The sequence below is a fragment of the Nycticebus coucang genome, chromosome 12 (genome assembly GCF_027406575.1).
Source record: "Nycticebus coucang isolate mNycCou1 chromosome 12, mNycCou1.pri, whole genome shotgun sequence".
In the NCBI taxonomy this organism is placed as follows: Eukaryota; Metazoa; Chordata; class Mammalia; order Primates; family Lorisidae; genus Nycticebus; species Nycticebus coucang.
This window is the reverse complement of record NC_069791.1, coordinates 63,973,425-64,001,311: the sequence shown is the minus strand read 5'-3', so window position 1 is coordinate 64,001,311 and position 27,887 is coordinate 63,973,425. Positions and strand designations below refer to the sequence as shown.

Sequence of the window (27,887 nt, the reverse complement as noted above, 5' to 3'; positions counted from 1 at the left end):
TATTCTTTTAATAAAAAAAAAAAAGGCTTCTTTGTCAGAAATGATTATCTTCAGGTCAGTCCATCTCTTACCGTGTTCAGCTGTGCTGGGTCTCAGGCCCAAAGAGTGTAGAAAGCCCTGTTTCTGTGCACTGTTCCTTCACCTGAGGTGGTGGCATTTGTTAGTGCCTCCCTCTTGCGTAGCCATCTCCCATGGTGACTGTCCCAAATTACTCTTCACCTCCAGCATGCCCAGGATCTGGGGCTAACGTTTGAGCAGAGGAAGGAAACTTTGATCTCTGTTCCTAAAGGTTTTATTTTTAAAATGTTCCTAACAACTGCTATCTTAAAAAATTTCACTCCCATCTTTAACTGTTAAAGGCTGTGGATAAAAGTTCTCTTTTTAGTGGTTTTCTCCTTCTCACTCCAAAATGTTTTTGAGGGCATATCACAATTGGAAGCCAAAGGCCGTGGGCACAGAGAGACAGCACCAAGGGTTTGGCAATAACCCCTATGGCTTGTGCGAAACCTTGATGAGCAACTACCCTCAGGCCGAGCCAGTCTGTTCTGGTTGTGTCACCTCTGTTTAATTTTACAGCATCCAATGATTAATCTTCCACAGAGGACAGAAGGAAATTGGAAAACAGGCAAGTTTATGTAAGAGATACGATTGCCAAATCCAAACAGCAAACCCTGGGGCAGATTTTGCATAAATGGCCACGAGAGTATTTTCCTATCTCACACACCCTTCTGGAAGTTTGCCACATTGCCATTTCAAGATGGAATCTGTGTCCCCTGCCACCCCTGTGAACTTAGGTGACCCCTTGTGACTGCCTCAATAGAGTGTAGCAGAAATGCTCTACTTGTGGCCTCCAAGACCAAGTTATGAAAAGACAGACAGCTTCTATCTGACCTTCTGGGAATGCTCACCCTCGAATGGCAGCCACCATATTGTGAGGAAGCCCAGGTCCCACAGAGGAGCTCATGTGGGCAGGAACCAAGGCCTGAGGCCCTGGCTGGATTCCTAGCTAGCTTCCACCCAGCAGCCATAAAAGCCATCACAGAGGCAGACTTTCTCCTCTTCATTCCATCACAGTAACTTCCCAGGTCACAGAGTTGTCTCTTTGAAGCTACACAAAAGAGAACGGGGGACTAAAAATGTACAATACTATTTCTGAACTACATCTTTGCTTCTTTGAATTCAGTAAGGGCCGAGCACAGTGGCTCATGCCTATAACCCAAAGCTTTGGGAGCCTAAGGTGGGAGGATCACTTGAGTCCAGGAGTTTAAGGCTGCTGTGAGCTGTAATCATACCATAGCACTGTAGCCTAAGTGACAGAGCAAGACCCTGACTCTAAAAAATAATCTTTTTAAAATTCAGTATGTACTCATCCCTTTGCATTTTCCAGAACTGGGACTCTTTTATAGTTTTGTATTTTGTATAGTTTTACTTAGAAGGTCCCCAAAACTATATAAGCTACCTACCCACAAAATTTACAAACTTCCCAATTCTTGTCTCTTCCCATCCTCATCACACTGAAGGGATTCTGCTATCTGAGCTGGAAGTTTCTTTCCCTGGGACTCTTGCATGGCAGGACATCAGTGTCAACAGAAACATTAGTGTCAACAGAGACATTTGATGATGTCAATAAAAGGGTCGATTCACCAAGAAACATCAAATGTGTATGGCATAAAAGAGCTTTGAAATACATGAAGGAAAATGTGCCAAAATTAAAGGAGACATAGATAATTCCACAGCCATGGTTGGATGGTTTACAGCCCTCTAACCAATTGTCAAAACTAGACCAAAAAACGCCAGTAAAGACCCAGATGATTTGAACGGCAATGTCCCCAGCTTAACCTGATTGACACTGACAGCACAGATGCCTTTGTCAGGAAACTGTTCCAAGAACACCCCTGTGGTTGGTTTTCGCTGCTGCAGGTAACAGCAGGCAGTGGCCTGGGAATAGTGGCCTCTGTCACACATACACTATTACACTTCAGTGAGACAGCCACCTTTGCTGCTGAAAAGAGGGCAAAGCATAGTGGGCACATTCTCCAGAGCTTTCACAGAGACACTCAAAGGATCAGAATGCCATTGGTGTCACAGAAAGTGGCTCTGTATGGTTGACACTTTAGAAACAAACAAAACCCTGTCACTTCCCCTTTGAGTGGACACCAACCAGTACCAGCCTTGGAAACTGGGTGTGCCCTGGTACTTCCCCCTGGTCACCCCTATCTGAGCACCTAGGACAGCCTCTCCAGCTCTGGCTATAAATAAGCAAAAAGATACAGCAGGCCCACCTCTCCCCAACCTGGAAGGAGAAAGCAAGCACACAGTTTCCTTCTGCCTCATCAAGGAAGGAGGTTCTGTCCACTCACAGCCAAGTCCATCTCGCTCAATGAGAGGCAAGGAGGGCAGGGCACAGGCCCTGGGGCACTGGCGAGGACACAGATTAAAGAGACTTCTGAAGACAGACCTTCTGCAGCTCCTCAAGAGGACCTTTCCTTTTAATCCCTGCTCTGTCCACAGCACCCTTGTTCACTGAACAGTGATGGCCAGTGTCCTAGGGGAAAAGACGCTGCCACTGGCTCTTCTGCTTTGGAAGGGAGGTCCATGTTGTGCTAGTCCTCCTCTCCTTCCTGGTGACAGGGTGAAGACTCCGCTCTGGAAAGCTTGGGTGCACTCAACCTCCTCCTCAGGGAGGAGAACGTGCCCCCCAGCACCCTGCGCAACCCCGCACTGTCTCTGCCATGGGACAGGTCCTGTCTGGTGACTGGGAGCCGCCCTGTGAACATTTCCCACCGATCAAGGGCATCCACAGTTTGATCCACCTGTGCCAGCTCCTCCTCAGCCCCTTCCTTTTCTAAGGCCTGGATGCACATGGCCAGCCACCCTTCATGCTCTTTGATGGCCTCCATAGGACCCCCAAGCAGGAGCGGAGCCTCCAAAGCTGCTAGGGAGCCCAGCCCATCCTCGGGCTCTAGCTCTGGCCCCAAGGAGCAAGGGTGGCTCCAGGCATCAGGCGTGAGGGGCTCTGACAGGCTGCTAATGGGCTCCGAGTCACTCTCACAGCACAAGCCTGAGTCAGCACTGGTAGGCAGGGTATCCTCCAACACAGACGGTTCCCTTGTCTCCTGGCTGGGCCACGTCTCTGCCACCACCCGAATCCAAGCATGGAGTCTCTAAGAGGAAGAAACACAGGTTGAGTTCTCTCTGCCCGGGCAACTGTCAACACAGAGAGCTTGGAGGAGACCCAGCTCCTTTCCAAAGGAGGCCCATATTGTCAGTTACCCAGGGCAAATGTCAAGTAGGTGATGTGAGGGCTCTTCCAGCCAGCAGTCTCTGGGACTGGAGTCCAGGCTGTGCTGGACCCAGGTGCACCAGTACACAAGAGCCCCCTCTTCACCTTTCAGGGACTTCAAAAGCTAATTTTAACTGATGTAAAAATAAATTGTGTAAAGCTCATAATTAGTCATAATTTATATTTTTTAAAGCAAAGTGAATACTCAAAACTCCTCACTTCCTAGATGTTTTCTATACTTTTCTCTGCATCTGTGCAGTGGACATTCTACATAACCATGGTCACCGCACACCTCTTGCCTCCTCAGGGCTCAGTACTGTGATAGTGGCTTGAGATCAGCCACATTTACACCAGGGAAATGGGCAGGTGCTGCAGATCAGGACTCTCTCTGACAGGACACCTCACCAACTGCTGCAAACGGCAGCCAGGCCCTCAGTCAGCTCTCTAGCATCCACCAGAGTCCTCAGAGTGGCCAGACAACCAGGGACAGCCAGTGATCCCAAATCTGCCCCTCCTACAATAGCTAGGAAGGCCCAGGGTACTCTTGGGTCTCCAGAGCCCTCCCCCAACATGGGCTGGGCCACCCTGGGGTGCCTCTGTCTCTGCCCTCTTTCCCAGAGATCATGTGAGGTGACACGCTAGGTGGAAAGAGGAACCCCAGCCTCCCACTTAGATTCAGGACTGATCCAGGGACCAGTTACCAGGTTAGGAGTCATGGGGAAGGCAGGATTCCTGATTGTGGAGTGCACGGTGGCATATAAAAGTTACATCCGCTCATGTCAGATAGTTGAACAAGATCCAAAGTGAAGGACAAAAAGTGAGAAATCTCAACCTTTTTTTGCAGACTGAGCTTTGTACATGGCTTCATGCTGATACTAAGAACTGCCCTTGACTGAGCATGGCAGAAAGGGCAGCTAGCCTTTGCAGGTGGAAAAGACTCTACTGCCCCACCCCACAGAAGATCCACTGAGGCAGGATCCCCACCACAGCCAGGCCACCTCTGGGCCTCCCAACTGGGGGAGGGGGGCTGTGCATCTCCTCAAGTGCCCTTGAAGCTCTGTGATCTGTAGGTGCCCCGGTCTCCACTTCAAGGGTTCTCATCCTTAGCCCCACCAAGAATTAGACAGAGTTTTTTTTTGTTTGTTTGTTTTTTTGATTTTTTTTGAGACAGAGTTTCACTTGGGGTCCACAGAGCTGCAGCCTGTGCCAAATATAGACTGGCCACCTGGAAGCAGGAATGACAGGAGCAGGGCCCAGCCCTCCAGGCCATCCAGCCAGCCCAGCCTTGGAACTACTCCCTTGTCTAGCCTGAGCACCTGGACCCGAGTGCCTGGACTCATCCCCTGAAACCGCCCCTTTGCAGTCCAGCTGTCCAGCCTCAAAGAGGAGGAGCAGGGGCTGCCCAAAACTGCATATGATGAGGTTCCTTTAAACTTTCACTTTTAAAATTAAGCTGAAGCTATGTCATTGTTAGCTCTTGAACCTTCATTCCAAAACTTCTAACTAACTTGTTTTCATCCACAGATGGGTTTAAAGAAAAATACCACTGGCCTTTGCACTCTGAACTCGGAGTAGAGTTTCTTGATTTTAAAATAATCTTTGGAGGAATAGATGAGCCCCTGCCCTAGGGCCTCCAGCAGGCAGAGGGAGAGCAACGCCGCACTGTCCCTCCACCAGGTGGCGCTCGCGGGACTTCTCTCAGCCCTCGGCGCCTGTCGCGCAGCTCCACAAGCCACGCACTCACCTTATACCGTGGGAGGAGCCTGAAGCCCAGGACATGCTGCAGCTTCCGCAGGCAGATGGGGCAGAGGTCCAAGGGCCGCCGCAAGGCTTCGTCCAGGCTGAGCGCGCCCTGCATGAGGCAGCGGAGCCAGCGGCAATTCCCCAAGCCGAGAAGATGGCAGAGCTCGTGGCATGTGACCTAGGGGGAGGTCAACATGGCCCTTGCCTTGCAGCCCAAGCCCTGGCAGCCTCAGAAGCCCGTCCAGGAGCTTGGTGCCCTGGGGAAGGCCAGAGTGCCAGAAAGTGCCCAAGCATCCCCCATCCCTGCCTTGGGCTGCACAGGGTGCGAATGGGAGCTCTAGCTCAGTTGGGCCCAAAGCCTACTTGGGGCCACAGGGAGAAAAGTGAGCTGGTGTGGTGGGCTCTGGGGAAGCTGCACAGCGGGGAGCTTGGGGGCCACACAGATTTGGGTTCTAATCTCAACTCTGCCATTTCATAGCTGTGTGACTGGGCAAAATACATGGCATCTCTGAGCCCTGGTTTCTCACTCCATCAAGTTAGGGGACCATCCTCTTCATAGCAAGGACTGGACAATGAACTGCCCAACAAGACAGGGCTCAACCAGCATCTGCTCATGTCCTTTGATTGCACTTTCTCAGTTTTCCCCATCCTGTCCCTGTGCCATGTTCTTTTTTTTTTTTTTTTTTTTTTTGAGACAGAGTTTCACTTTGTGGACCTGGGTAGAGTGCCATGGCATCATAGTTCACAGCAACCTCAAACTCCTGGGCTCAAGAGTTCCTCTGATCTCAGCTTTTTATTTTTAGTAGAGACGGGGTTTCACTCTTCTGGTCTCGAATTCATAAGCTTAAGCAATCCACCCACTTCAGCCTTCCAGAGTGCTAGGATTATAGACATGAGCCCCCATGCCATGTTCTTGGTCCCCTGGGCAGCACCCTCAACCCCCAACCACCGTGCCTACCTTGCAGCATTGGACCATCCCCAGGGCAGTGAAGTCCAAGGCCCAGACTCCATCCTGCAGGGTGGTCTCAGGACCATCTGTTGCTGCCTCCACCAGGGTCCGGTGAGGGGTGCTGGCCCCTAACTTTAGGAATCCCCCTGAGAACCGAGCAAAGCTGCAGATGCCCACTTCTGAGGAGAAGTGGAGAAAAAGGGTTTCAGGGGCAGCTTGGCTCTGGGGAGCTCACTGTCAAATCTGTCTCCTCTCCTGCCACCCAGACACAGTCTGAAGAGCACAGGCCTTGGAGGCCCTGCTGTGCCCTGCCGGTGTCCACGTGGCCCCAGCTCTTTAGGAGCAACTGAATACACTTGTGAATTACCTTCCCCGAGAAGGGCGCCCTGCCGTGTAGGGGCTATAGAGACTGAGCAGACACACCAGGCTTCCTTCCCAAGCGGAAGGCTGTGGGGCCCCAGCTCACCATGCCCTGGAAGGAACTTGCTGAAGGTGAAGCTCCAGGTCTCTTGGGGGTACAGGTCAGACAGCGTAAGGCCCAGCACACACAGTGCATCGCCTGGCTTGTTGTTCTTCAAAAAGGACAGGATGCCATCTGAGGGGAGAGGACCAGGGGACAGTCAGGAGGCAGTTGGGGACCTGTAACTTCTAGTCCTGGCCCTCAGCAAGGACACCCCGTCATCCTCCTCCTGCATAGGGACCAGCCCCTTCCCAAAGTCAGAGCGAGTCAGTGAGGTTTGGTCTGAAGCCAAGAATTCAAGACTGTGTGAGGTTGTGTGAGGGCCATGGCAAGGGCATCAGAGTCAGACCAGCCTGGGCTGCAAGGATGGGTTACCCACAGGGTCTCCACTTCCCAAACCATCAGGAGAGCTGAGCTTGCCAGGGCAGGTCTGAGATGCCCATCAACAGCCAAGTGGGGATGCTGAAGAGGCAGCTGAGCCAATGAGTAGTGCTGAGGAGGGATAGGCTGCCACCATTCTGAGCGATGGCTACAGAGATGCCCCCTGAGACCTGTGAGCCTCTGATGCATGTGACAAAAGGGACAGAACTGTGACTAAAGATTTTGGGATGAGAAGTTACTCTGATATAAATCACGTATCCTCTCAAGAGGGGGGCAGGTGCCTTGGGTCAGGGTGAGACATTTGAAGGTGCTGCCCCAACTGTGAACATGAGGGGCTGTGAACATAGGAAGATGGGAGCCTCTAGGAAGGGGAAAGGCAAGGAAACAGATTCTCTCCAGAGCCTCTGGAAGGAGCAAGCCCCGCCAACACCAAGACTTTAGGCTGGGAAAATTTCTGACCCTTACAACTGGGCTTATGAATGGTTGTCTACACCACCGGGTTGTGGTAACGTGTAAGAACAACAGCAGGGGACCAATACCACTGTCGAGAGTGTTAGTGTGGACATAGCCTGAAAGAGGCCTAGTAGCTGACCAGCACAGGATGATGGCAAGGAAGTGAGGAGCCTGCGGGAGGGAGGTGGCTGAGTGGCTGCTGAGGCCTGAGGAAGACAGAGGGGGAGTTTTGGAGCGACAGCAGAGACAGGGCCTGTGAGGCAGAGCCTGCCAGCAGAGAAGAGCATTTTCCAAAGGATTTTGCTATAAAAAGGAACAGATAGAGTGAGAACTGAGGGCACATGGGGCAAAGAGGTTTTTAAGATGGGGGAATACCAGGGCAGGAGAGGGAAGGGCATAGGAGCAGGGTCTGTGAGCAGGTGAGGTGGCCTCGACAAGGAGCCAGGGTCTGACACTAAAAGACAAGGGAAGGCCAAGTGGGAGCCCAGGTAAGGGCAGGTGGAAGGAAGGTGTGGAACTTCTCCTTTGGTTGTTTGTGTTTCCTCAGCAAAAATAATGAAAAGAAGAAACAGGAGAAAATAGAGGAGAGAAAGCAGGAGGCCCAGGGTCTGCTGGGCACACTGAGGCCCCTCTGGCTTATGGCCATGCATCTGAGAGGAGACCCCTCTGGCATGTTCAGCCACAAGGCAGACGGGGTTACCCCAACCTCTGTGACACTGTGTGTCACCAGTGTGGGCCTGAGAAGGGGAGGAGGTGTGCCAGGGTGTTATAATGAGGAACCATGAAATCACAGCCCAGAGAGATGGCAAGTGAGACCATTGGTAGGGAAGGGACAGTGGCTTCCAGACAGTCAGACTGCCATCAGAGTCTATGCTGGTGAGACTGGGCTACAGATGCTGGACCTTAGGGAGAGGTGTTCACTGACAAAATCTGATCCTGGATCCACTGCAGCCATCTGTCAGTAATAGCAAAGTGCAGTGCATCACTGACCCACAGAAACACGGAACTCGAAACTTTAAATTTCCCTAATTTTAAAACAAGAAATAAGTTGCATTGATTTTAATAAATCTGGTTAACCTAATATATCCAAAATACTATCTTATATAACCAACATTTTAAAATTATGAGTTTTTTACAATGTTCTTTATATTAAGTTTTCAAATCTGGTAAATATTTTACATTTCAGACCAGCCACACTTTACATATTCAATAGGCGCAGGTGGCCAGTGGCTGCTGTCTTGGACAGCACAGATCTAGGGCATGACCTTGGGAAATGAGTGGCTTAGGTATCAAAGGAGAGGACAAGGAATTTTTCCTATGACGATGACAATAATGGTAATAATGATGACCGTTATGGATGAAATTATGTCCCCCCAAAAGATAGGTTGAATTCCTAACCCCTGGTACCTATAGTGGTGACCCTTTTTAGAAACAGAGTTTTTCTAAACATAGTCAAGTTAAGATGAGGTCATAAGGTGGGCCCTCATCCAATGACAGTGTCTTATAAAAAGAGCAAAGACACAGACACACAGTGGGAGGGCACATGAAGGCAGAGGCAGAGGTTGGGGTAGCACATCTGCAAGCCAGGGAAGGCCAAGGATCAACAGCAGACCCCCGGGGCCAGAGAGGAAGAAGGTACTGCCCCTAGGGCCTCCAGAGAGAGCCTCAGACCTCTGGTCTCTGGAACTGCAAGATGAGAAAGTGCATTGTGTAAGCCACTCAGTTGGTGGTACTTTGTGACAGCAGACCCAGGAAACGAATACGGTGATCCAAACCAAGCTAACCTGATGACAGGAACGCAGCCAGCATAAACTCTGGGTTCTATCTGCTTCCTGAACCTTCCTCAGCCCAGTTCCCATCCCAGTGGTGGTTTTTCTGAGAACCTCCCCGTACTCCACACATCGTCTCAAGTGTGGGGCTTAGCAGTTTGTTGCGACGGAGGTGGAAAACCCAGGAGAAACCCCTGTGGGACTCAGTGCTGGGGTATGAAGTACCAAAGTCCTCAGCATGGAGCAGACAGAGGCATGATGTCCCTCCATCTCTCAGGAACACCTGCCAGAGAGAAGTGATACTGGCCTTGACAGTACCTCCTACTGCAGGCAAGTGATGGCAATAGGACCTCCCTCTGTGAAGGAGGGAGTCCCAGGCTGGGTCTTGGAAATGGGCAAAGCCTGGAGGATGCCAGCTGTGCCCCAGTGAGCCAGCTGGTTCTCAGAGTGACTAAACCTGAAGACTGGGACATAGAAAAGGAATGTGCCACTATGGAATGACAGCCAGATCCAGCAGGCATGGGGGACACTGTCAATGCCCCTGGAAAGGCAACACCAGCTACTCCCCTAGTAGGGAATTTAGAACAATCCTCCACTTCGTGATAGAAGAAAAAGCTAGGTGAAATACAAAGAACAGCTTTTTAAAACACCTAAGACAGGGAGAAGCTGACTACAGAGGGCCCCTGGGGAAATCTTGGTGGGTAAGGGTGGTGAGCTGTTCTATATATGACTGTGGCAGTGATTATGTGGTCTATGTATTTGTCAAGATCCAAGAACTATCCACTAAAAAGGAAGACTCTTACTATCTAAATTATACTTCAATAAACATGACTAAATAAATCAGAGACCCAATGAGATTAGAGCTCAAAGAGATTAAGCTATGTTGTTTCTGAGATGGGGGAGTGGGCAGGGTGACCCTGAAGATATGCCCGCTACTCTGGCTGCCTCCACTGAGTGCCATACCCAGGAAAGGGTGTGAGCTGTACTCCTGAGGGTCATCAGAATGGCATGAAAGTTTCATGTCTTTTTCACCGCTGACTATCTGGGACAGGGAAAAGTGCCTGGCAGAAGGAAAAGAAAATCACCTCTAAAGAAAATTATCATTCCAAGCCAAAAGTTCTTCTAGAAGTTAAACTAGTTTTTCAAATAGGATGTCTAGCTAAAATAATAATAATAAGGCACACAATAAGGCAGGATAACTGAGGAAAAAATAGCAGGGATAACAAATTTAGCCACATGGGCACTCCAAATAGAGGAATCCTCAAACACAAACTTTTAAGCAATTATGTTCCTGAACATAAATACCAAACTTTAAAAAACTTAACAAGGAAATAGGAACTAAGTAAAAGTGACACTGCTAATTTGAAAGAGAATCCACTAGAAACTGGGACTGAAAAATATGCCAACTGAAATAGGAAATCAATATGTGGGTTTAAGAGCACTATAGGAACAGCCACAGAGAGAGTAGAGGATGAGAATAGACTGAGACTCAAGCATAAATGCTCAAAAAAGAAATACAGAGGGGAAAAGATACAGAAATGAAAGAAAGATGGATTAATATACATCTAATTGGAGTCCCAGGAGAAGAGAAATAGAATGAGGTAGAGGTGATATTTGAAAGAAAGAAGCAATAGCTGACAGTTTCCCAGAACTGATGAAAAATGTCCATCCACTCACTCCCTATCCAATGGCAGCCAAACAAAGACAGAGCCTTGGCCCTTACTTGGGGATCTCCATGAACTTGAGCCTGGGTCACCTATCCATCTGAGAACTTTTAATTCATCTATGCCTTCCAAGCCAGCCATACTCTCTCTACCTGCCAGTAACCCACAGGGAAGGGGCAGTAGCTTGGGGAAGGAGGGGTCTTCTAGACACACATAAATTGGTTTACAAGGACAAAAGGCTGGAGAGATGCTGAGTAGTCATAAAAGGGCTTTCTTAATGAGTCAGAATGTTCTGGAATTTTCCAATGGACAGTGGGCTGTATGAATAAGTCTCCAGACACCCTCTGGATGGGAAAGGAACTTACTGTTCCAGTCCTCCTTTCCACCAAAAAGGAAAAAAATAACAAAGATTCCTTTCCTCCCCAGGCTCTGGAAAGGGCCTTTTGCTGAGTGGTGGGGGCCTGGTTTCCCTTGGCCTGAGCTGTGTCCATCCTCACTCACCTGTGTGGAGCTGGAGCCTGTCAGAGTCCCCAGTGGGGCGGGAGGAGCAGTGGATGGAGGCGGCTGCCACCGAGGGCAAGCACTTGACCCGCAGGCCCAGGAAGAAGGCCTCTGTGCAGCTGCGCAGGCTGTCCAGCAGGGGGCCTCCCATCGGCCCCTCACTCAGATCTGGGGAGCAGAGCAGTACCATCAGCCCTGCTGAGCCCCACAGCCCCAGGTCCACTCCCCAGGAAGTCCCACATTCCTTTTCCAACAGATCAAAAAAGGAGGAACATAGAGGAAGAGCAATGACCAGAGGAAAGGCAGTAATCACAACTGCATGTGAGCTCAGGGAGGGCACATTGGGGGAGGGCCCATCAAGGGGCAGGGACTTCAGACCAGGTGAGGGAAGCTGGGGCTGGTTAATGGCTGCAGAAAGCCAGCCCATCTGAAGCAGAGAGGGGACATGAGGTGCAGGGTGCAGCTGGAGTGGCTTCTTGGGGCAGGGAGGAACCATGAAACAAGGGACACAACAGATGGACACAGACCAAGGGTGGAGGCCAGGAGACCAGAGAGAAGGTCACAGGGTCCCCAGGCCAAGAGCTTTGGCCTCACCAGGAGCTGCTTAAAAATGCGGAGGCCCAGCTGCACTCCTGAGCTAAGCCCCATCCTGCATGCCCAAACCTGTGTTTAAGCAAGATGCTGTGTATCTGCACAGCTCTGAAAGGAAGAGGATGGTTCCAGAGCCATTTAGAAGACAGAATCTACAGGCAAAGATGGGGCATTGGCTTCAAGGTGATGGATAATGAGACCAATGGACATCTTTAGGACCCTTGTCCCAGGGGAAAAAAGGAAGCTACATGGACCACCGGGCTGGCAACAAGCCTACGTGGGGCAGGGCAGGTGAAATTCTGCCTTTCCCTTGGATGTTGTCAAGGTGCCAGCCCAAGGAGAACAGCATGGCACACTGGCTTTGCAGAAGCCTAAGGCCAGCCACTCCACTCCAGAGACACATGCCTGTGTGCTCTTTCTACTGGGTCACTGCCACCCTGCCTTTAGCATGCTGCAAGGCAGTGACTGGCCCAGCCCTTCCCTTGCAGGGCCTGTTGCCTCAGCCCTCAGCCCATCCTGAGTCACCCAATCTCTGCCAGACACAGAGCTCTGGAGGACGGCAACAGTGACCACACTGGGGCCCAGCCCAGCATCTCCTAACATAACCACAGGGTCACAGAGTCTTGTGTTCCATCCTGCCTCTACTGGTTACCTCCTCTCTCAGCCTCAGTGGCCTTGCCTGCAAAACGGGCTGATCCTAAACTCAGCACCCCAAAAAGGAAGTGATCTCAAGCACACAGCACAGTGCCTGGCACTACACTAGCTTCAACAGATGTGGTCAAGACCATGCACATCTGAACAAGGCAGCACCTGCATGTGGAACAGCCGACAGCCCTGGCCTTTCTGAACCTTATCAGGCCTCCCGCCTCTACCCCTGAGTGGCTGAGGCCTGAACACATCCAGCACCATCTTCCCCCACATCAGTCCTACTTGGGGCCCATGCACAGAGCCCCCCTCACACTCTTTATGCTGTCTACAGACCTGGTCCCTCTGGGTTAGTTCCCCCATACCTATTGGCTGTAGGTAAATGTGCTTCCGGGCCAGGCTCTGCTTCCTGTGCTGGAGGGAGGCGTGGAAGGTCTGGAAATCCTCAGGGGCCTCAGGGTGGCTCAGGAGCCAGTCAAAGGCTGTGCGGATAAGCAGCGTGCAGAAGAGGGTCCTCTGGGGGTTGTAGGCCTCTGACAGGAAGAGCCTCTCAGCAGGGGAGAAGGCAGAGACATAGAGCTGCTGTAGGGCCGGGTCAGTGGAGACCAGGGCATCCTTTAGGGCCCGGGGACCAAAGCTGAACTCCTGGGCTGGTCTACACTGCAGCATGGTAGGCAGGAAGGGTCTGGCCACTCCTGGGAGCCCCTGCTGCTGCCCATGGACCATCTGAGAGACAGCCAAAATCTCTTCCAGAATCTTCCCTTGCGCTGATCTGAGTGGCTGCCTGGGGTGCCCTGTTGAGGGTCGCTGGTCCAAGGGCCTTTGTGGCCCAACTCTGCCTGGCACTGGACCTCCTCAGTCACAGTGAGGGGAGTCATGGACACATCCAGGCCCACGAGGACCCTGCATGGGACACACAGAGATGCCCTGTCACTGTTGGGTACACACAGGTCCATTGTCTCACACAAGAAAGGAAGCTGTGGCTTCCTCTGGGACCTCACATTGCTGGTCCGGCCATTGCTGGTCCGGCCTGAGGAGCAGCAACACAGGAGGAGTGCCTAAGAGGGTACCTGGTCCTCCTCTAGGACCAGCACTGCCACCCAGGGGGACACAACTCCATGTCTTCCTTCTCGAGCAGGCTGGGTCCCCAATCCAAAAGTGAGCATGGGGATGTACTCTCCCCTCAGCAGGGACGTCTCCATGGAACCCTAGAGGGCCACAGTTCTGTGGTAACTCTCACGAGGGCAGGGACTCTAAGGTCCTTCACCCACCATCCACCCAGTCTTGAGCCTCATAAAGAGGGGACATTTGAGGGGAGACCTGCCCCAGCACTGGGCTCCTGCAACACCAGGGGGAGCCCTCTCCTTCGTGGTCACAGAATGTATACCTTCACCTGAGTCCCCCATTATCCAGGGACACCATCACCTGACTCCCATCACCTGGGGACACCATCACTTAGGATCCTCATCACCCAGAGCTTCCCCATCACCAGGGTCTCCTGGTCACCCGGCACTCCCCATGACCCAGGGATGCCCCAACATCTAGGTCCCCTGTCACCTGAGTGGGCTAGGGGTTCTGGAGTTGCCATTTTCAGGAGGGTGACCCCAGAGTAGGCTCCAAGGAGAAGGTGAGATCTGAAAAGACTCAGTGGCCCAGGCAGCAAGAAGGTGAGCACGGGCCCAGGAGACACAATGGCAAGTCCCAGTGTGGTGGGAATGAGTGAGGGAGAAAGGGCAGGGGGAACATGGGGCCACATCGTTGGGAGGCCTCCACTCAGAGCAAGGTGGAGAACCACTGCTGGCCTTCCAGGGAGAGGTGGAGAGGGGGTTGCAAGCAGGACCCCAGGAAGCCCAGCTGCTCCCCCATCTGGGCCAGGCATCAGGCCCACCAGGTCTCCCCATCACCTGGGAACTCCCCATAAACTTTCAGAGCAATCAGTGGGCTGCAAGCCCCTGGCCACCAGGGACCCCAGGCTGGGCACAGAAGAGATGTTCAGGAAATCCTTGAATCCTGAAATCCCTCGATGCCACCTGGGGCCCTGGCATGAACTTGGCCCTCTGACCTTTAACCCTGTGCCTCAGATTCCTCCCAGGTGAAAAGGGCGTGGTACTGCCTGCCTCCCTTGCCGAGAGCACGGCTGGCCCCAGCTGAAAGTGAAGGTGCCCAGCTGACATCTGGGGCACCTGACACCATGCACATCTCACCGTCCTATTTCTGTTTCTGGATGCCGGTCACATGGCCTGCTCCCAGCTCACAAAGACTGTCACCCGCCCACCTAGGGCAAGACCCTTCACCACTCAGTTACCTCTAGATGACTCCCTCCATGCTGCAGCCAGCTGGGAATTATTCTCTCTGTAATTGACAGTAGACTATAAATTATTTCTCTGGAGCAGTCCAAGAGCCTTCCAGATGCCCAGGAGAGTCTGTGTCACAGCTCTCCAGAGGAGGTGAAAATGGGACAGCCACCAATATTCCATTGGTGACTGGCCCTGACCACTCGTCATCTGTTCTCACATCTGCCACACTGTAAAACTCCCCAGATCATTTTTTGATCCAACATCTTGATCCATGACATCCCTGACAGGTTGTGATCAATAGTCACCTACCTTGTAGATGAGGAGACTGAAGTTCAGAAAGGGAAAGACACCTGCCCAGGGTTGCACGCCCCAGAACCTGGACTCCCAGGGCAGGGCCCCTCACACCAGTGCTCATTTGCTGACCTGCCCAAGTAGGGGCTTTGGGCTGGCACTCCCCCACCTTAGAACCCACAGACCCTGCTCCAGGGCTTCACTGCCAGCAAACCCCCAACCCCAGCAAAGCCTCAGAAGGGGAGAAACGCCTTCTTTTAACCAAAAGTTCATAGGTCCTGCCACGTTTGTCCCAGGTGTGACTAAACCTCAGGCTCATCTCAGTTGTTCAAAGAGGACCAGAGGATTTGCGGGGGGATTTAATGAGGACACACCTGGGTCAGCCAAAGCGGCTGAGATGCACGTTCTAAGTTTCCAAAGGAAGCCACGCATGGTTCTTTATGTTTTGATCTTAGTGCCACTGTACACACTTAAAAACTGCTGAGGACCCCAAAGAGCTTTTGTTTACGTGGGTTATATCTATCAGTATTTATTGTGCCTGGGCTTAACAGTGAGAAATGTGTGCTTGTGAAAGGGAAGAAAAGGCAGATAATAGCTCAGTATTATGAAAACAGTTGACCTCAAGGGTTGCCTATAGAGTCTTAAGGGTCCTTGGAACACACTTTGAGAATTGCTGTTTCCTCTCTGAATCCTCCTCCCTGGGGCAGCTGTTTGCACACACTTAGTACATGATAAGCATGCATGTGCCCAGAGCATGGGAGTCTAAACCAGAGAAACATCACCAGCAACATAGTGCAGAGCACCAGGGACCAGCCAGCCTGAGCTGCCCAGAGCTCGGAGGGAGCTTGGGGGTCCTCAAACTTTTTAAACAGGGGGCCAGTTCACTGTCCCTCAGACTGTTGGAAGGCCGGACTATAGTTTAAAAAGAAACTATGAACAAATTCCTATACACACTGTGTATATCTTATTTTGAAGTAAAAGAACAGAATGGGAACAAATACAATTCACACCACCGCATGTGGCCCGCGGGCCGTGGACCCCTGGGCGAGAGGGTCAAATAGGACATTTCAGCAAGGCCGGCCTGAAAGCAGAGCAGACTGGAGGACACATTGGCAGGCTGCAGGTTGGCCACAAAAGTGCATGAGTCCCTATCCCTCCACACAGGGCCAGCTCTGTGGGGTCTGGGACATGGATGTCTGCCCAGACAGCCTTTCCTTTCAAGAAGCCATGTGTGTGGCCATATTCATCTTCCTGGGTCATTAAGGGAAATCCCCATCCCTCCCCCCAGCTGCCTCCTGAGTCCTTCCATCCTGCTATGTCCTTTCTGCACAAAACCACGCCTCATTTAGAGCCAGAAGCTGGTGGTGGGCCAAGGTTGACACATTTCCCTGGTGGTGAGGGTGGGGTGTGTCCCTGCGGGATGGGACCACAGTTAGTTTGGGTACCAACTTGTCCACCTCGGCAAGGGTGGCAGTGAGTGCTCCAACAGGGAAACCTGCTAATGGGGAATCCTCATTGTCCTCTGGACCCCACCAGGGCCTGTCCCCTGCACCTGCTAATTATTGCCATGAGAGCAGCTGACATGCCAACACCCACTCATGGCCTGACACTGTGCCCGCATCATTCAAGCCTCATTACCTTGTGGAGCTGCAGGTGCTACTGTGGCCCCTATGTTTCAGGTGGAGAAACTGAGTCTTAGGAATGTTAACTGGCCTGGCCACAGTTTCACAGCTGGGAGGTGGTGGGGCCTAGTTTCAAAGCCATGCCTGGTGCTGGGTCCCCAACTCTTAGTACACTGAGGAGTTCCACAAGCTGAGACATTCTAAGGGAAATAGAGGGTGGGAGCTATTGCTCATTTCTAAGCAATGGCATTTCTACTCTGCCACTATTGTTTTCTTTTTTTTTTGCTGTTTTTGGCCGGGGTTGGGTTTGAACCCGCCATCTCTGGCATATGGGGCTGGCACCCTACCCCTTTGAGCCACAGGTGCTGCCCCTCTGCCACTATTGTTTTTAGGGGCCATGTGGCCCAGCTCTGCCTGGCACTGGACCTCCTCAGCCACAGTGGTGTCCCACCCCCAAGAAGTGTGTCACACCTACTTTGCCCCTATTAACCCATTTATGCCAGAGGTTGAAGTTTTTGTATTTTTTGCATGAAATTCATATATGTTACCTATAAAAATTCAAGGAACAAGAATTTGAAGAGAAAAATATTCCACTGGGGTGGCGCCTGTGGCTCAAAGGAGTAGGACGCCGGCCCCATATGGCGGAGGTGGCGGGTTCAAACCCAGCCCCAGCCACAACTACAAAAAAAGAAAAAATATATATTCCACTGCTACTCAGCATCCCAAAAATGGAACACTAGGCAAAACCCCTGCTACATTGTACATAACATATAAAATCATGTTTCTTAGCTCAGGAGGTGGTGACACCTGCTATTCTGTGTGATATTCAATACAACACTTCACATGTAAGGCAATATTACATTTTTCACAGGGAAAAGTGGTGTTCTTATGACATCAGCGCATTGCATTTGCTTCCCCTGTTTGACTATCACATGATTCACACCATCATAACATGACTCAATGTTACACTTCTGAGAAGGTCATTCTCTTCAGCCCAGTTCTGGAGGATGACCATCGGTCTCCAGATAAGGACATACCACACATCGACAAAACTCCAGAAAATCCTCTGGCTTCTCATCAGATGTTTTATGCAATTGCCAGGCATTTTGTAAGACCAATTTGAAACAGAACAAAAGAGGGCTTGAATATCATCTTTTCATGGGTCGATGTGTGACACTTACTAATGTTGTCATCAACTCTGTCTACACTTCCAATGAAATAGTTATACACTTTGATCATGTTTGGTTCCTAAACTTGGATCTTCTTTTTCAGTTTCTGGGAATAAGGACTAACACGACACAGGGGGTTGATAATGAGCACCAGATGAGGCCACAGTGACTACACCGTTATCATTCCATCTGCAGACAATATCACCTTTGCCATCAATACGGTAATCAAATGTGCCTCGTTCTTTTCTCTTCAAAGCCGCATCTGATTCCAGTGGAGCTTTGTCAATGTGATCCTTTCTCACTGTACCTGTTGCCTGATGTCCCATTGAACTGAGCTTATCAAGTAGTGCAATACTGGTGAAAAAGTTATCAAATACAAAATGGTACTGCCCAGGGTGTGCCTCAGTAAGTGCCTCACCAACACCAAATTCCTCATGTTTAGTATTTGGGTTTTTACCCTGATATGGCTGAAACCAGCCAATGTAACCTGGAAGTGTTGTGCCACACCAAAGCTTACAGACCAACCGAATAGGCTGGCCTCTAATAGATTGTTCACACTTGTGATGCCCAAACTTAATCAAAGCTGAAATAGGTTTCATTTGGAACAAATTTCACACATCACTCATTGAGTGTACTTATAAGCTGTCACAACTTGAAAAATTTGTCCATTGGGTCCAAATTTGCATTGTCAGCAGCATACAAATTAGAAAATATAGTTTCAAAGCAGTCACATCTCATGATAGCAGTAACAAGGACATTATGCGCATCTGTTCTCTGTTCCTGGGACACACGCCTTCTAGGAACTAAGAGGTAACCAGAAAACATTTAAATTCAGAGTTAGTCAAGATTTACACTCTTACTGGTAATAGATTGGAATATGTGACAATGAGTTCAATGACCTTGTCATCAAAACAAAGTCCAAGAATTTCTGTGGACTTCTCATTTTGGTGAAAAAATGGTTGTGGCTCTGTAACTCTACATGCTACAGGCTGTGCAGTTAGGTCAGCTTTTTTGCATTTGTGAAAAATGCCACTTTCTTTTTCTTTGATGGAGGAGATGTAGATGGAACTTCATCAAGAGAATCATCTTCAGGTGCGTAGGAGATGCAGCATCATCGCCATCTGGAATAAGATATCCAGGTATGTGCAACAAGGAACCTGGCAGGTTATTTATTGTTCCTCTTCATTTCTTGAGTCCTAGTCAGAAACAGGTGCTATGACATTTTTAGGTGGTGGTGTCAGTACAGCACTTGCTTCTATGATGTCATCTGTCTATAACAGGTCAGTTATTCCATGTAACCTTAGAGTTCAAGGCATCTTGAGACTTGTAAAATGATTTCAAGTAAAAAAAGGGGGAAGCTATTATTAGTCTAGTGGTCACAGACATGCCTAGTGCTCCAAAACTGGAACATACAAAATGTCAAACCTAAAACTAATAAAAACAATAACTTCAGTATTTTCTTTTTATGACACAATAGAATAACCAGTAGAGAAGTAATAGAAAAGATTCACTAGTATAATATGTAACACAGTAAAGTGGGATTTACCCGTCTTTGGATTATTCCTCAAAAATTTTCTGAAAATTCACATCACTTGTTAACAAGCTCCCCAGATGCCAGTATCTGCAGCAGTGACTGTGTGCAGCCTTTGGTAACAGTATGCCCTCAGGAGGCAGACTTTGGCGATGACCTTGAGCAGGAGGGCATAAGTAACTCCCACGACACTACCATTCCAACAATGGAACGTGAGACCTGAATGGGCTAATACAGAGCCAAGCTTTTCAGCTGGCTTTCCTGTCCTCTCAGGCACCCCCCTCCTCTCCTTGCCTCTTTTTTATCCAAAGACTAGGAAAGGGCAGGTCCTTGCACAGGGTCCCCCCCTGCCTTGCACAGGTAACCGCGGTCAAACTGCCTCACACCAGGGCCCTTGCTCTGCCCCCTCTAACCAGGCAGATCCCAGCCTCCAGCAAGAAACCAGGCTCTGGTCCTTGCTACCCAGACGCTCTGCAAGACACCCCAGCAGCGCTGGTCATTAGCCACCAAAACCTTTCAAGTGCTTGGAGCTGCTGCAAGCAGACAGACATGCCGGCCTGGGGTTTCCTCCCTTCTCAGGACCTGGAACAAGGGCTTAGAGCAAAGGCCTCTGGTTTCATACCTTTAGCTTCCTTCTAATCAGCCCTCTTCGGGAAGCCCCAAATTGCACTCCTGACAGTTTCCTTCCCTGCCAAGAACTCGGTCTGGAGGGAAAGTTTGGCTCCCGTGGCCCCTGTTTCTGCTCTTCTGGCTTTGAGATGCAGCTCTGTCTTACGCTCCATCAGTCACCCGGGAGTTATTGGCTGAAGCCCCTCCCCACGCAGCAGGTAGGGCTGGGGATGCTTCACACCCACCCGCTGGCCGCGGAAATGCCTCCTTCCGTGGACTCCCGCTGCTCGTCCACTCCCGTGGCGGAGGGGGGACCTGTCCCTTCCTTCCTCACCCTCCACGGGCCTCCCGGCTGGATCCCCTCAAACAGCAACGCACCAAAGTGCCCCACGTCCCCGCGGCCGCACCCGGCGCCACGGCAGCCAGCTCACACCGCAGCCTGGGGAATTCTCAGGGCTTCTGCGCTGCTGCCCTGTGGCTGGGGGCGCCCACCGCCTCCTCTCTCCTGCCCGGCCCTCTCCTGCGCCCTACCTCCGCCCTACCTCGCAGCCATCCGGAGCCAACAGAGTCCGTGGGCACCGGGCAGAGCTGGCAGAGGAGCGCCCGGAGTAACTGATGTGAGGCCAGCGCCACCTGGCCCCAGCCGGTCCAGGAGGCAAGGCCAGCAGCAGCAGGGCCCACACCCTCCTCTGGGGGGATACCCCCGACACACACCCTGAGGGGCACGCAGGTGAGCAGGAGACAGGCCAGCCTTGTCATCACTCCCCAGAAATTTCCCTTTCTGTGACTCTCACCATTTGAATGTAATGATTTGTTTGAGCTCTCTCCACATCCTTTAACTGTATTATTTCATGTCAGTCTCATAACAAGCTGTGACATAACAACTCTTTTTGTCCTCATTATGGATGAAAACCTGTGAAGTGGGACAGTGTCAGGCCCAGATACCAGAGCTGGAGCTAGAGCCATCCCACCTAATCAGGCCCTATGTCCCTGGGACAGGGGGCAGCACAGTGGACAGGTCAGTAACAGATGCAGAGTGAGGGATGTGGTGCAGACACCATCCTGCTGTCCTCAGTCTCCAGGGGCTGTGTCCTGGGAGACAAAAGGAAGGGCAGCCCTTGTCCATGCAGCCTCTATAAGGGACCAGTCTCGGGAGCAGGAGCAGCAACGCTATAGGGGCCATCAGCCCACCTTGGACCACTCCCATGTCCTCTTCTCCTCAAGAGCTCCAGGAGGCTGGCACAGCCACAAGACCCTTCCCAGGCAAGAAGAATTGTCACACGCCCTTCTGAGACTCACTTCCCTCTTCCAGGGCATAGTGGTCATGACAGTGAGGCTTTAGCAGGCCGTGGAGGAGTCTCCATGAGACAAAGCACAGAGGGCGCAGAGGAGACATGGTAGCCTCTGTATTTGTCACACTTCTCAGGCCACCGGACCAGGGCAGTGGCAATTCCCTCTTCCTTCCCTCCTACAACACAGTGACCACTCTGAGTTGTTCTCATTCCCACCTGAAAATGACTCAGGCCACAGCCACACACCTCTCTGGCTCTGCCTATGCCTGCCCCTTCTGTGTGCCCAGATCCCAGGAGCTAGGGGGAAAAGGGAAAAGCAGATGCTTAGAAGGGCTGGCCCTGAGAGCTTCCTGTGTCCTTGTGGCCCTGATGTGTCCAGAACCAACCATCAGCCTCTCTCTCCCAGTAGTCAGGGTGCTGTCTCCCATCCTGCTGGTGTGAGGATAGATACCTCCTCCAGGGGCGTGGAGAAGCTGAGGGGCAGCCCTTGGGGAAAAGAGAGCAGGAGGCAGAGCCCTGAGACCAGGTAGGTAGAGTGGGGTTGAGTACCACCGCTCCTGCCTAGGGCCTTGACTGAGGGTGGCCCCTGTCTGGGGGGCTTTTGAAGGGACTTCCCATGAAGCCAGAAGCACCCTGGGCCACAGGGTCAGGGACCAGCCAAGCTCAGAGCCAGTAGTCAAGCATCTGGGTTCTGCTTTTTGGGTTTTTGTTGTTGTTGTTGTTTGTTTTGTTGGGGGGGGGGTTGTTGTTGTTGTTTGTTTTTTTGAGACAGAGCCTCACTTTGTCACCCTCAGTAGAATGCTGTAGTGTCATAGCTCACAGCAACCTCAAACTCTCTTGGGCTCAAGTGATTCTCTTGCCTCAGCCTCTCGAGCAGCTGGGATTACAGGCTCCTGCCACAATACCCAGCTAGTTTTAGAGACAGGGTCTTGCTCTGGCTCAGGCTGGTCTTAAACTCCTGAGCTCAAGCAATACACCCGCCTTGGGCTCCCAGAAGCACATGGATTCTGGATCTGCTGCTTAGGGGCTTCCAGACCTAGAAATGCCATTTCTCATCTTTGTGCAGTTCTCTCCCCTGTAAAGTGATCCCTGTGGTCCTCACAGAGTGGGATGAGGAGTAGTCACCAGAGTGCTGGGCAGACACAGCTCCAGATACTCTGGGAAGGTCAGCAGCCATGAGGATGGGCAACCCTACTCTGCCAGGCCAGCTGAAAGTGTGACCCTGGCCCTCTGCCAGCCACCCCCAAGGGAGAAAGAACTGCCCTGAACTGGGACCGCTAGTGCCCAGCTCCTACTGTGAAGGCCTCCAATTGTGTGTCCTCCAATCAGAGCCCAAAGGCCTCTTCCTTGGGCTGACCTTTCTCTCTCTGAGAACCTTTCTGGTGATGGTTCCCTTTGGGCTGAGCCAGCTGCCCACCCCTCTGCTTCCCCCTGCAGGAATGCCCCTGCCCTCTGCAGCCCCCCCGCCCTCTGAAGCACCCCCGCAGATGGCCGAGGGATTCATCACCATCATCCCCCAACATTGCAAAGGAATTTTCCTTAAGCCTCAAGAAATGATGACACAATAGGTGTCCATTTCAGAAAATCTGGAAAATTATGAAAAAGAAAAGCAAAAGGAAAACCACATAATCCAACTGTCAAGAGGTAGCCTCTCTTAATTTCTTGTCAAACATCCTTCTGATATTTTTTCCTCCACATGTAAGTACATTTCTAAAGGGATTTATACCACATATTTCTTCCCACAAGTGGCTCTGTCACTTTACACCCATCAGTAGCCAGAAATTGGCACCCTCACTGTGGTGGTCCAAACTGGGTTTTGTTTTAGGGATCAGTCACCTGGTATGGGACATCTTCTTGTCTCCTGGTCTCTATCACACATATGACCAGGATAAACCATCTTGCTTCCAGTAATCTCTGCACAGGTATTTGAAATGCCTATAAATGGATTCTGGCTCAAAATACCACATTTTAGACACACGTAGCTGCAAGGATTTTCCAGTTTACTCTTCTGTGAGGGACTGAAGACTTGTAAGCTGAGAGAAGATGCCTACTCTGTTTAAAGCTGCTTATTACAGAGAGGCTGTGAAATATCCACCTTCCCCACATCCCACTACAGCTGCTGGTACGAGAGCAGCTGGTTAGAACTTATATGCCAAGCCTGGACGGTATCCCCTCTGACTGCCCAGTCAGCACGTGAAATTGGAAATCTCGGTGAGCAAGTCCCCTCCTGGGGGACCCAAGGTGAGCACAGTCATGCCCAGTGCCAGGGCAGCTGTGGGCAGCTGAGGCTTCAGGCAGCCAATATCCCATTAGCCCTACCAGCCCTGTTCGTGGAATGCACTGGCTCCAGACCACTCTGATTGAAGCCATATTGTCTGAGTCTATTCTAGAAATGAATGGTAACATGTGGATTCTGTTTTCTTAGCCAGAGGGACAAAAAAATCCCACCCCCACCTTCATCCTCATCGCCATCCTCTGACCTAGGCACCCCTGGACTTAAAAGAGAGTGATGGCCTGGGGAGGCTATTTCACCTTGATGTGCCTCAGTTTCCCCATAGTGGGTTGAATGGTGGCCCCCGAAAGATATGCCTGCTCACATCCTCAAAGTGGGAGCTTATTTGGAATAAGGGTCTTTGCAGATATAATTAAAGGATCACAACGTATGAATACCTCAGATTATGGGGCCCCTAAATCCAGTGAAAATGTCCTTATAAAAGCAGACACAGAGACACAGGGAGAGGCCACATGAAGACAGAGGGAGAGATTGGGGTGAAGGGAATACGTGGGACCACCAGAAGCAGGAAGAGGAAGGAAGGACCCTCCCTTAGAGCTTTGGAGGGATTATGGCCCTATCCACACCTTGACTTCAGACTTTTGACAATAAATTTGTGGGAGGTTTTTGAGACACTCTGTCACCCTAACTAGAGTGTAGTGGCATCATCATAGCTCACTGCAACCTCATACTCCTGGGCTCAAGTGATCCTCCCACTTTAGCCTCCTGCGTAACCAGGACTATAGGTACCTTCTACCATGCCTGGCTAATTTTTCTACTTTTAGTAGAAACAGGGTCTCCTTCTTGCTCAGGCTGGTCTGAACTCCTGAGCTCAAGCGATCATCCCGTCTCAGCCTCTCAGAGTGCTAGGACTGCAGGTGTGAGACACCAGGCCTGGCCAATTTGTATTGTTTTAAGCCACCCAATGTGTGGTCATTTGTTTCAGCAGTTGCAGGAAACTCTTACAAGTTAGAGACAGGAAAATGCTTCATACAGATTGTTACAAGGCTTAGAAAAGCCTATACAAATGTTATTGGCATGTAATAGGTCCTCAGCTGCTGAGGACTAGGCTGCAGGACAGGTCTTGGCTCTCTGCAGCTGGATCCCACCCTCAAGGGCTATAGGTGAAGATGCAGCAAGACAGATCTCTGTGGAGCAGGGAAAGGGCCAAGGCCTGTCTCACAAGCAGGAGCACAGCCAGGTAAGTTAGATCAAGGGGCAGGGATGGGGGCCACGCCAGGCTCAGGAAACAAAGTAAGCAAGGCTCAGCAGTCAGAACATGCAAGGCCTCTGGGCAAAGGAAGCTGCTGGTGAGTCTGGAGGGACAGGTGCAGGGAGGGAGAGGCCAGAGGGGAGGAGAGGCCACATCGCAGGGGAATCATGGGGCTTGGAGCAAAGGCACAGGCACCACAGGTGGCCCGAGCAGGACCTCCACAACCCAGAGCTGAGGTCACCTGAACAGTGAGCAGGGAGGTGGGGTATAGCAAGCAACATTCAGGCAGGAAGTGGTGGGGCTGAGCCCTATCCCCAGCAGGGGGTACAGAGCAGGCCACCAGCCACCTGTCAGTCTTAAGGTCTGCTTTGGCCTCAGTTTCCCTAAGCCTCCCTGTCTCAGCAGTTGGAGCAGCTGGCCCTGGAGCTGCATCCTCACCAGTGTAGAAAGGCCAAAGGTAGCTAACACTAAGGACCATGTGCTGAAGGCCCACCCAATGCCAGTCCATTATGGGCACCAGGCCCCAACTCCTACAGCTCCAGCACCTACCCCTGTCCTGGGGAAGCTGAGGGCTTGCTTAGGCCTGAGGGGAGAACAGAAGGCCCTGAGCTCAAGGAGGAGCAGCCTGTGGTGAGGGAGCAAAGCAGGTGGAACGCTTGGACAGGCTCAGTGGTGCTGGCCCAGGCCCAGCCTTGCTGCCCAGCTGCCCTTTGAGTGGCAGGATTAGTATTCACTCTGAGTCCAGCTCTGAAAGCCCTGTTCCCTCCACAGAAAAGCCAGGGTAGCTGTGGGGGAGGGAAGGGTTGTCAGTACAAAGATACACCCACCAATGTGCACGCACTGAGGGCTCCTCCCTACTGCCTGGGGTCCCCGCAGGCTCAGCCAAGGCTGATGGGCACCCAGGAGGGGCAGTCTTTCCCTCTCTCTTTGTCTCTCTGTGCCTGCTGCCTCCTCTTCTGAGTTAGTATTTCTGTCTGTCTGTCCCCCTGTCTGTCAGCATTTCCCTCCTATACCCTGCTCTCCTACCCTCTTGTGGTTTTGCGAGAGTCCCTGCATGTTGCTTCTCAAACAGAAGAGGCACATGGCACTCTGCTGGAGCAAATGGTTCTCCTGAGCAGGGACCCCACGCCATGCGGTGTCTGTCCCTGTCAGGGCCCAATCTGGACTCTGGTGTATGTGTAATGTCCCCATGGCCTCTGCATTTAAATCCCAACAATGACAATCACAGGCTCTGCCCTCTGTGCCTGCAATGGCACACACAGCCAGACCAGGCTGGGACAACATGAGGCCTGAGCAATCTCCTGCCCACTGGTGACTCCTCCAGCCCCTGATAGATTGGTCACAAGGAGGGTGTCTACAGACAGGAATGAAAATAGGAATGCAAACAATTGGTGCTCAGTGCCCTTGAAGAGTTCTGATCCATGGCAACCCTGCCTGGCTCACATCAATCAGTTCATCTTTGTTGGATATAGGGTCTCGCGGGTTTGGTGGTTGGGCCACAGGATGTCCAGTGAGGCCATGCTGGGGATCTGGAATATGCTTTCCCAGGAAAGACCCATTGCCCTGGCTTCATCCTACTCTCATCCTCAGCCAGCAAAGGAGGCCTGGAAAGACCCTGAGTCCACTGGGAACATGTACCTTGGCGCAGACTCCTGGCCACACCTGGGGTGGTCCCCACTTTGCAGCCAGCATGAGGCTTCAGACCTATGGTCTAGCAACTTCATCCAGGCAGCAGAGCCTCAGAGGTGGAGGGCAGCCAGGGGGAGAGGTCCTGGGTGCACCTCCGAGTGCCACACCACCAGAACTGTGGGGTATGGAAATAAGAAAGGCCCCTCCTCCTGGGCACCCCCAGCCACCCACTCAGGGGAGATAGCAGGCAGTTAAGAACTGGCCAGGGTGCCAGGGATGTGCCAGGCTCATTCCTGAGGCCCTGGGTTTCCACAGGTGCCCAGGAAAGTCCTGTAGGGGCTGGGTCGTCTCTCACCCACCTAGACTGGGAAGGCAGCAGGAGCCCGCAAAGGTTCAGACAGCACCTTAGAGTGCAGGGGACCTGTTATGGAAACTCCAGAATGGGCTGCCTGGTGAACCCAACACTCTCCGCTAGGGCTCCCCACCCCAGAAAATAATATCCTCCAGGCCCCTCCCCCAGGCACCCACCATCGCTAAGGAACATCTAGTCAACCTCCACAGTATCTTTTGGCTGCCCCCAGGCCCAGGCATCTGCCCCTAGCAGCCTCCAGAAGGCCACTCCCAATCTGCATGCCCCCAACAATAAGCCTTTCAAAGACCATGTCTCACCCTGCCCAGCTATCAGCCACATCCCCTCAGCTGTGTCTGTCCCCACCACACATCCCCCTTCCCACCTGCAGACCCCTTCTTCAGAGGTGCCCTCCTCTTCTGACAACCCGCATCCTCACTCAGGTCTTCTGAGCTGGGATGAAGCCCCCACCCCTCTCAGCACCACACCAGCTCTGGCCATGACCCTTGTCACTGCTTGGACATCCACTGTGGCCTCATTCCTTCCTTGCCAGTCTCTGGGCCCATGCCTGGCTGTGCCTTCTGCCTGGAGCATGTCCCTTGCCTCTGCCTGGACTCTCACACTCCACCCTCGGCTCTAGTGCTCCCAGCTGCTTCTTCCCAGAAGCTCACCTGCCGTGCATGTCCCTGATACTTACAGGTACCTGCTCAGCAGCTTCTTTGCAGGGCAGGGGCGGGGGCAGCAGCCACCTCTGTCTCAGTCCAGGAGCTCCGGCTGCCAGGTCTGGCTCTTGGGGAGTGCTCGACCCACGTCACAGCACTGTTGGCACATCCCCTTCCCACGCACACCCAGGACTTACCCACGTGGTCATCATACTGAGCACACACACACTCCACATGACTCCTTCCTTCTGCACAAGCACACACACCCATAAGCCGGCATGTGCACACCCAGGCACCCTGACCTAACCCTGTGCCTGCCTGCATGTGCCTCGGTCTTCCGCCCACACTCGTGTCACACACAGCTGGGAAGTTCGCTCACGCTGGCCCACGACATCCCCCCAATAGGCCCCCTGAGCTAGATAAGGCAAGCTGCTGTTGGCTGCCTCTGCCTGCCAGCATGTGCCAAGTGGTTTCTATGGCGACACATCTTGGCTCTGACAGGAACCAAGGCG

At 51.9% G+C, this 27,887-nt stretch overlaps 1 protein-coding gene and 1 pseudogene across 3 annotated transcripts; both read right to left on the bottom strand.

Annotated features, from left to right (window-relative positions):
* AMZ1 (archaelysin family metallopeptidase 1) lies at positions 1-27,708 on the bottom strand. 3 transcript variants are annotated; one of them, XM_053557626.1, is made up of 7 exons: positions 27,411-27,708; positions 12,805-13,342; positions 11,204-11,371; positions 6,442-6,570; positions 5,985-6,154; positions 5,028-5,204; positions 1-3,164 (listed from the first exon to the last, which is right to left on the bottom strand). In XM_053557626.1, exons 2-7 carry the CDS (start codon positions 13,163-13,165, stop codon positions 2,604-2,606), a joined length of 1,566 nt encoding a protein of 521 aa, XP_053413601.1. In that variant the 5' UTR covers positions 13,166-13,342; positions 27,411-27,708; the 3' UTR covers positions 1-2,603. The 3 variants fall into 3 exon arrangements, with proteins under 3 accessions (XP_053413601.1, XP_053413602.1, XP_053413603.1); XM_053557627.1 differs by having other exon boundaries at positions 5,985-6,121; XM_053557628.1 differs by lacking the exon at positions 11,204-11,371.
* On the bottom strand, positions 15,449-19,134 carry LOC128562559 (piggyBac transposable element-derived protein 3-like; annotated as a pseudogene).
* Positions 27,709-27,887: the final 179 nt, after the last annotated feature.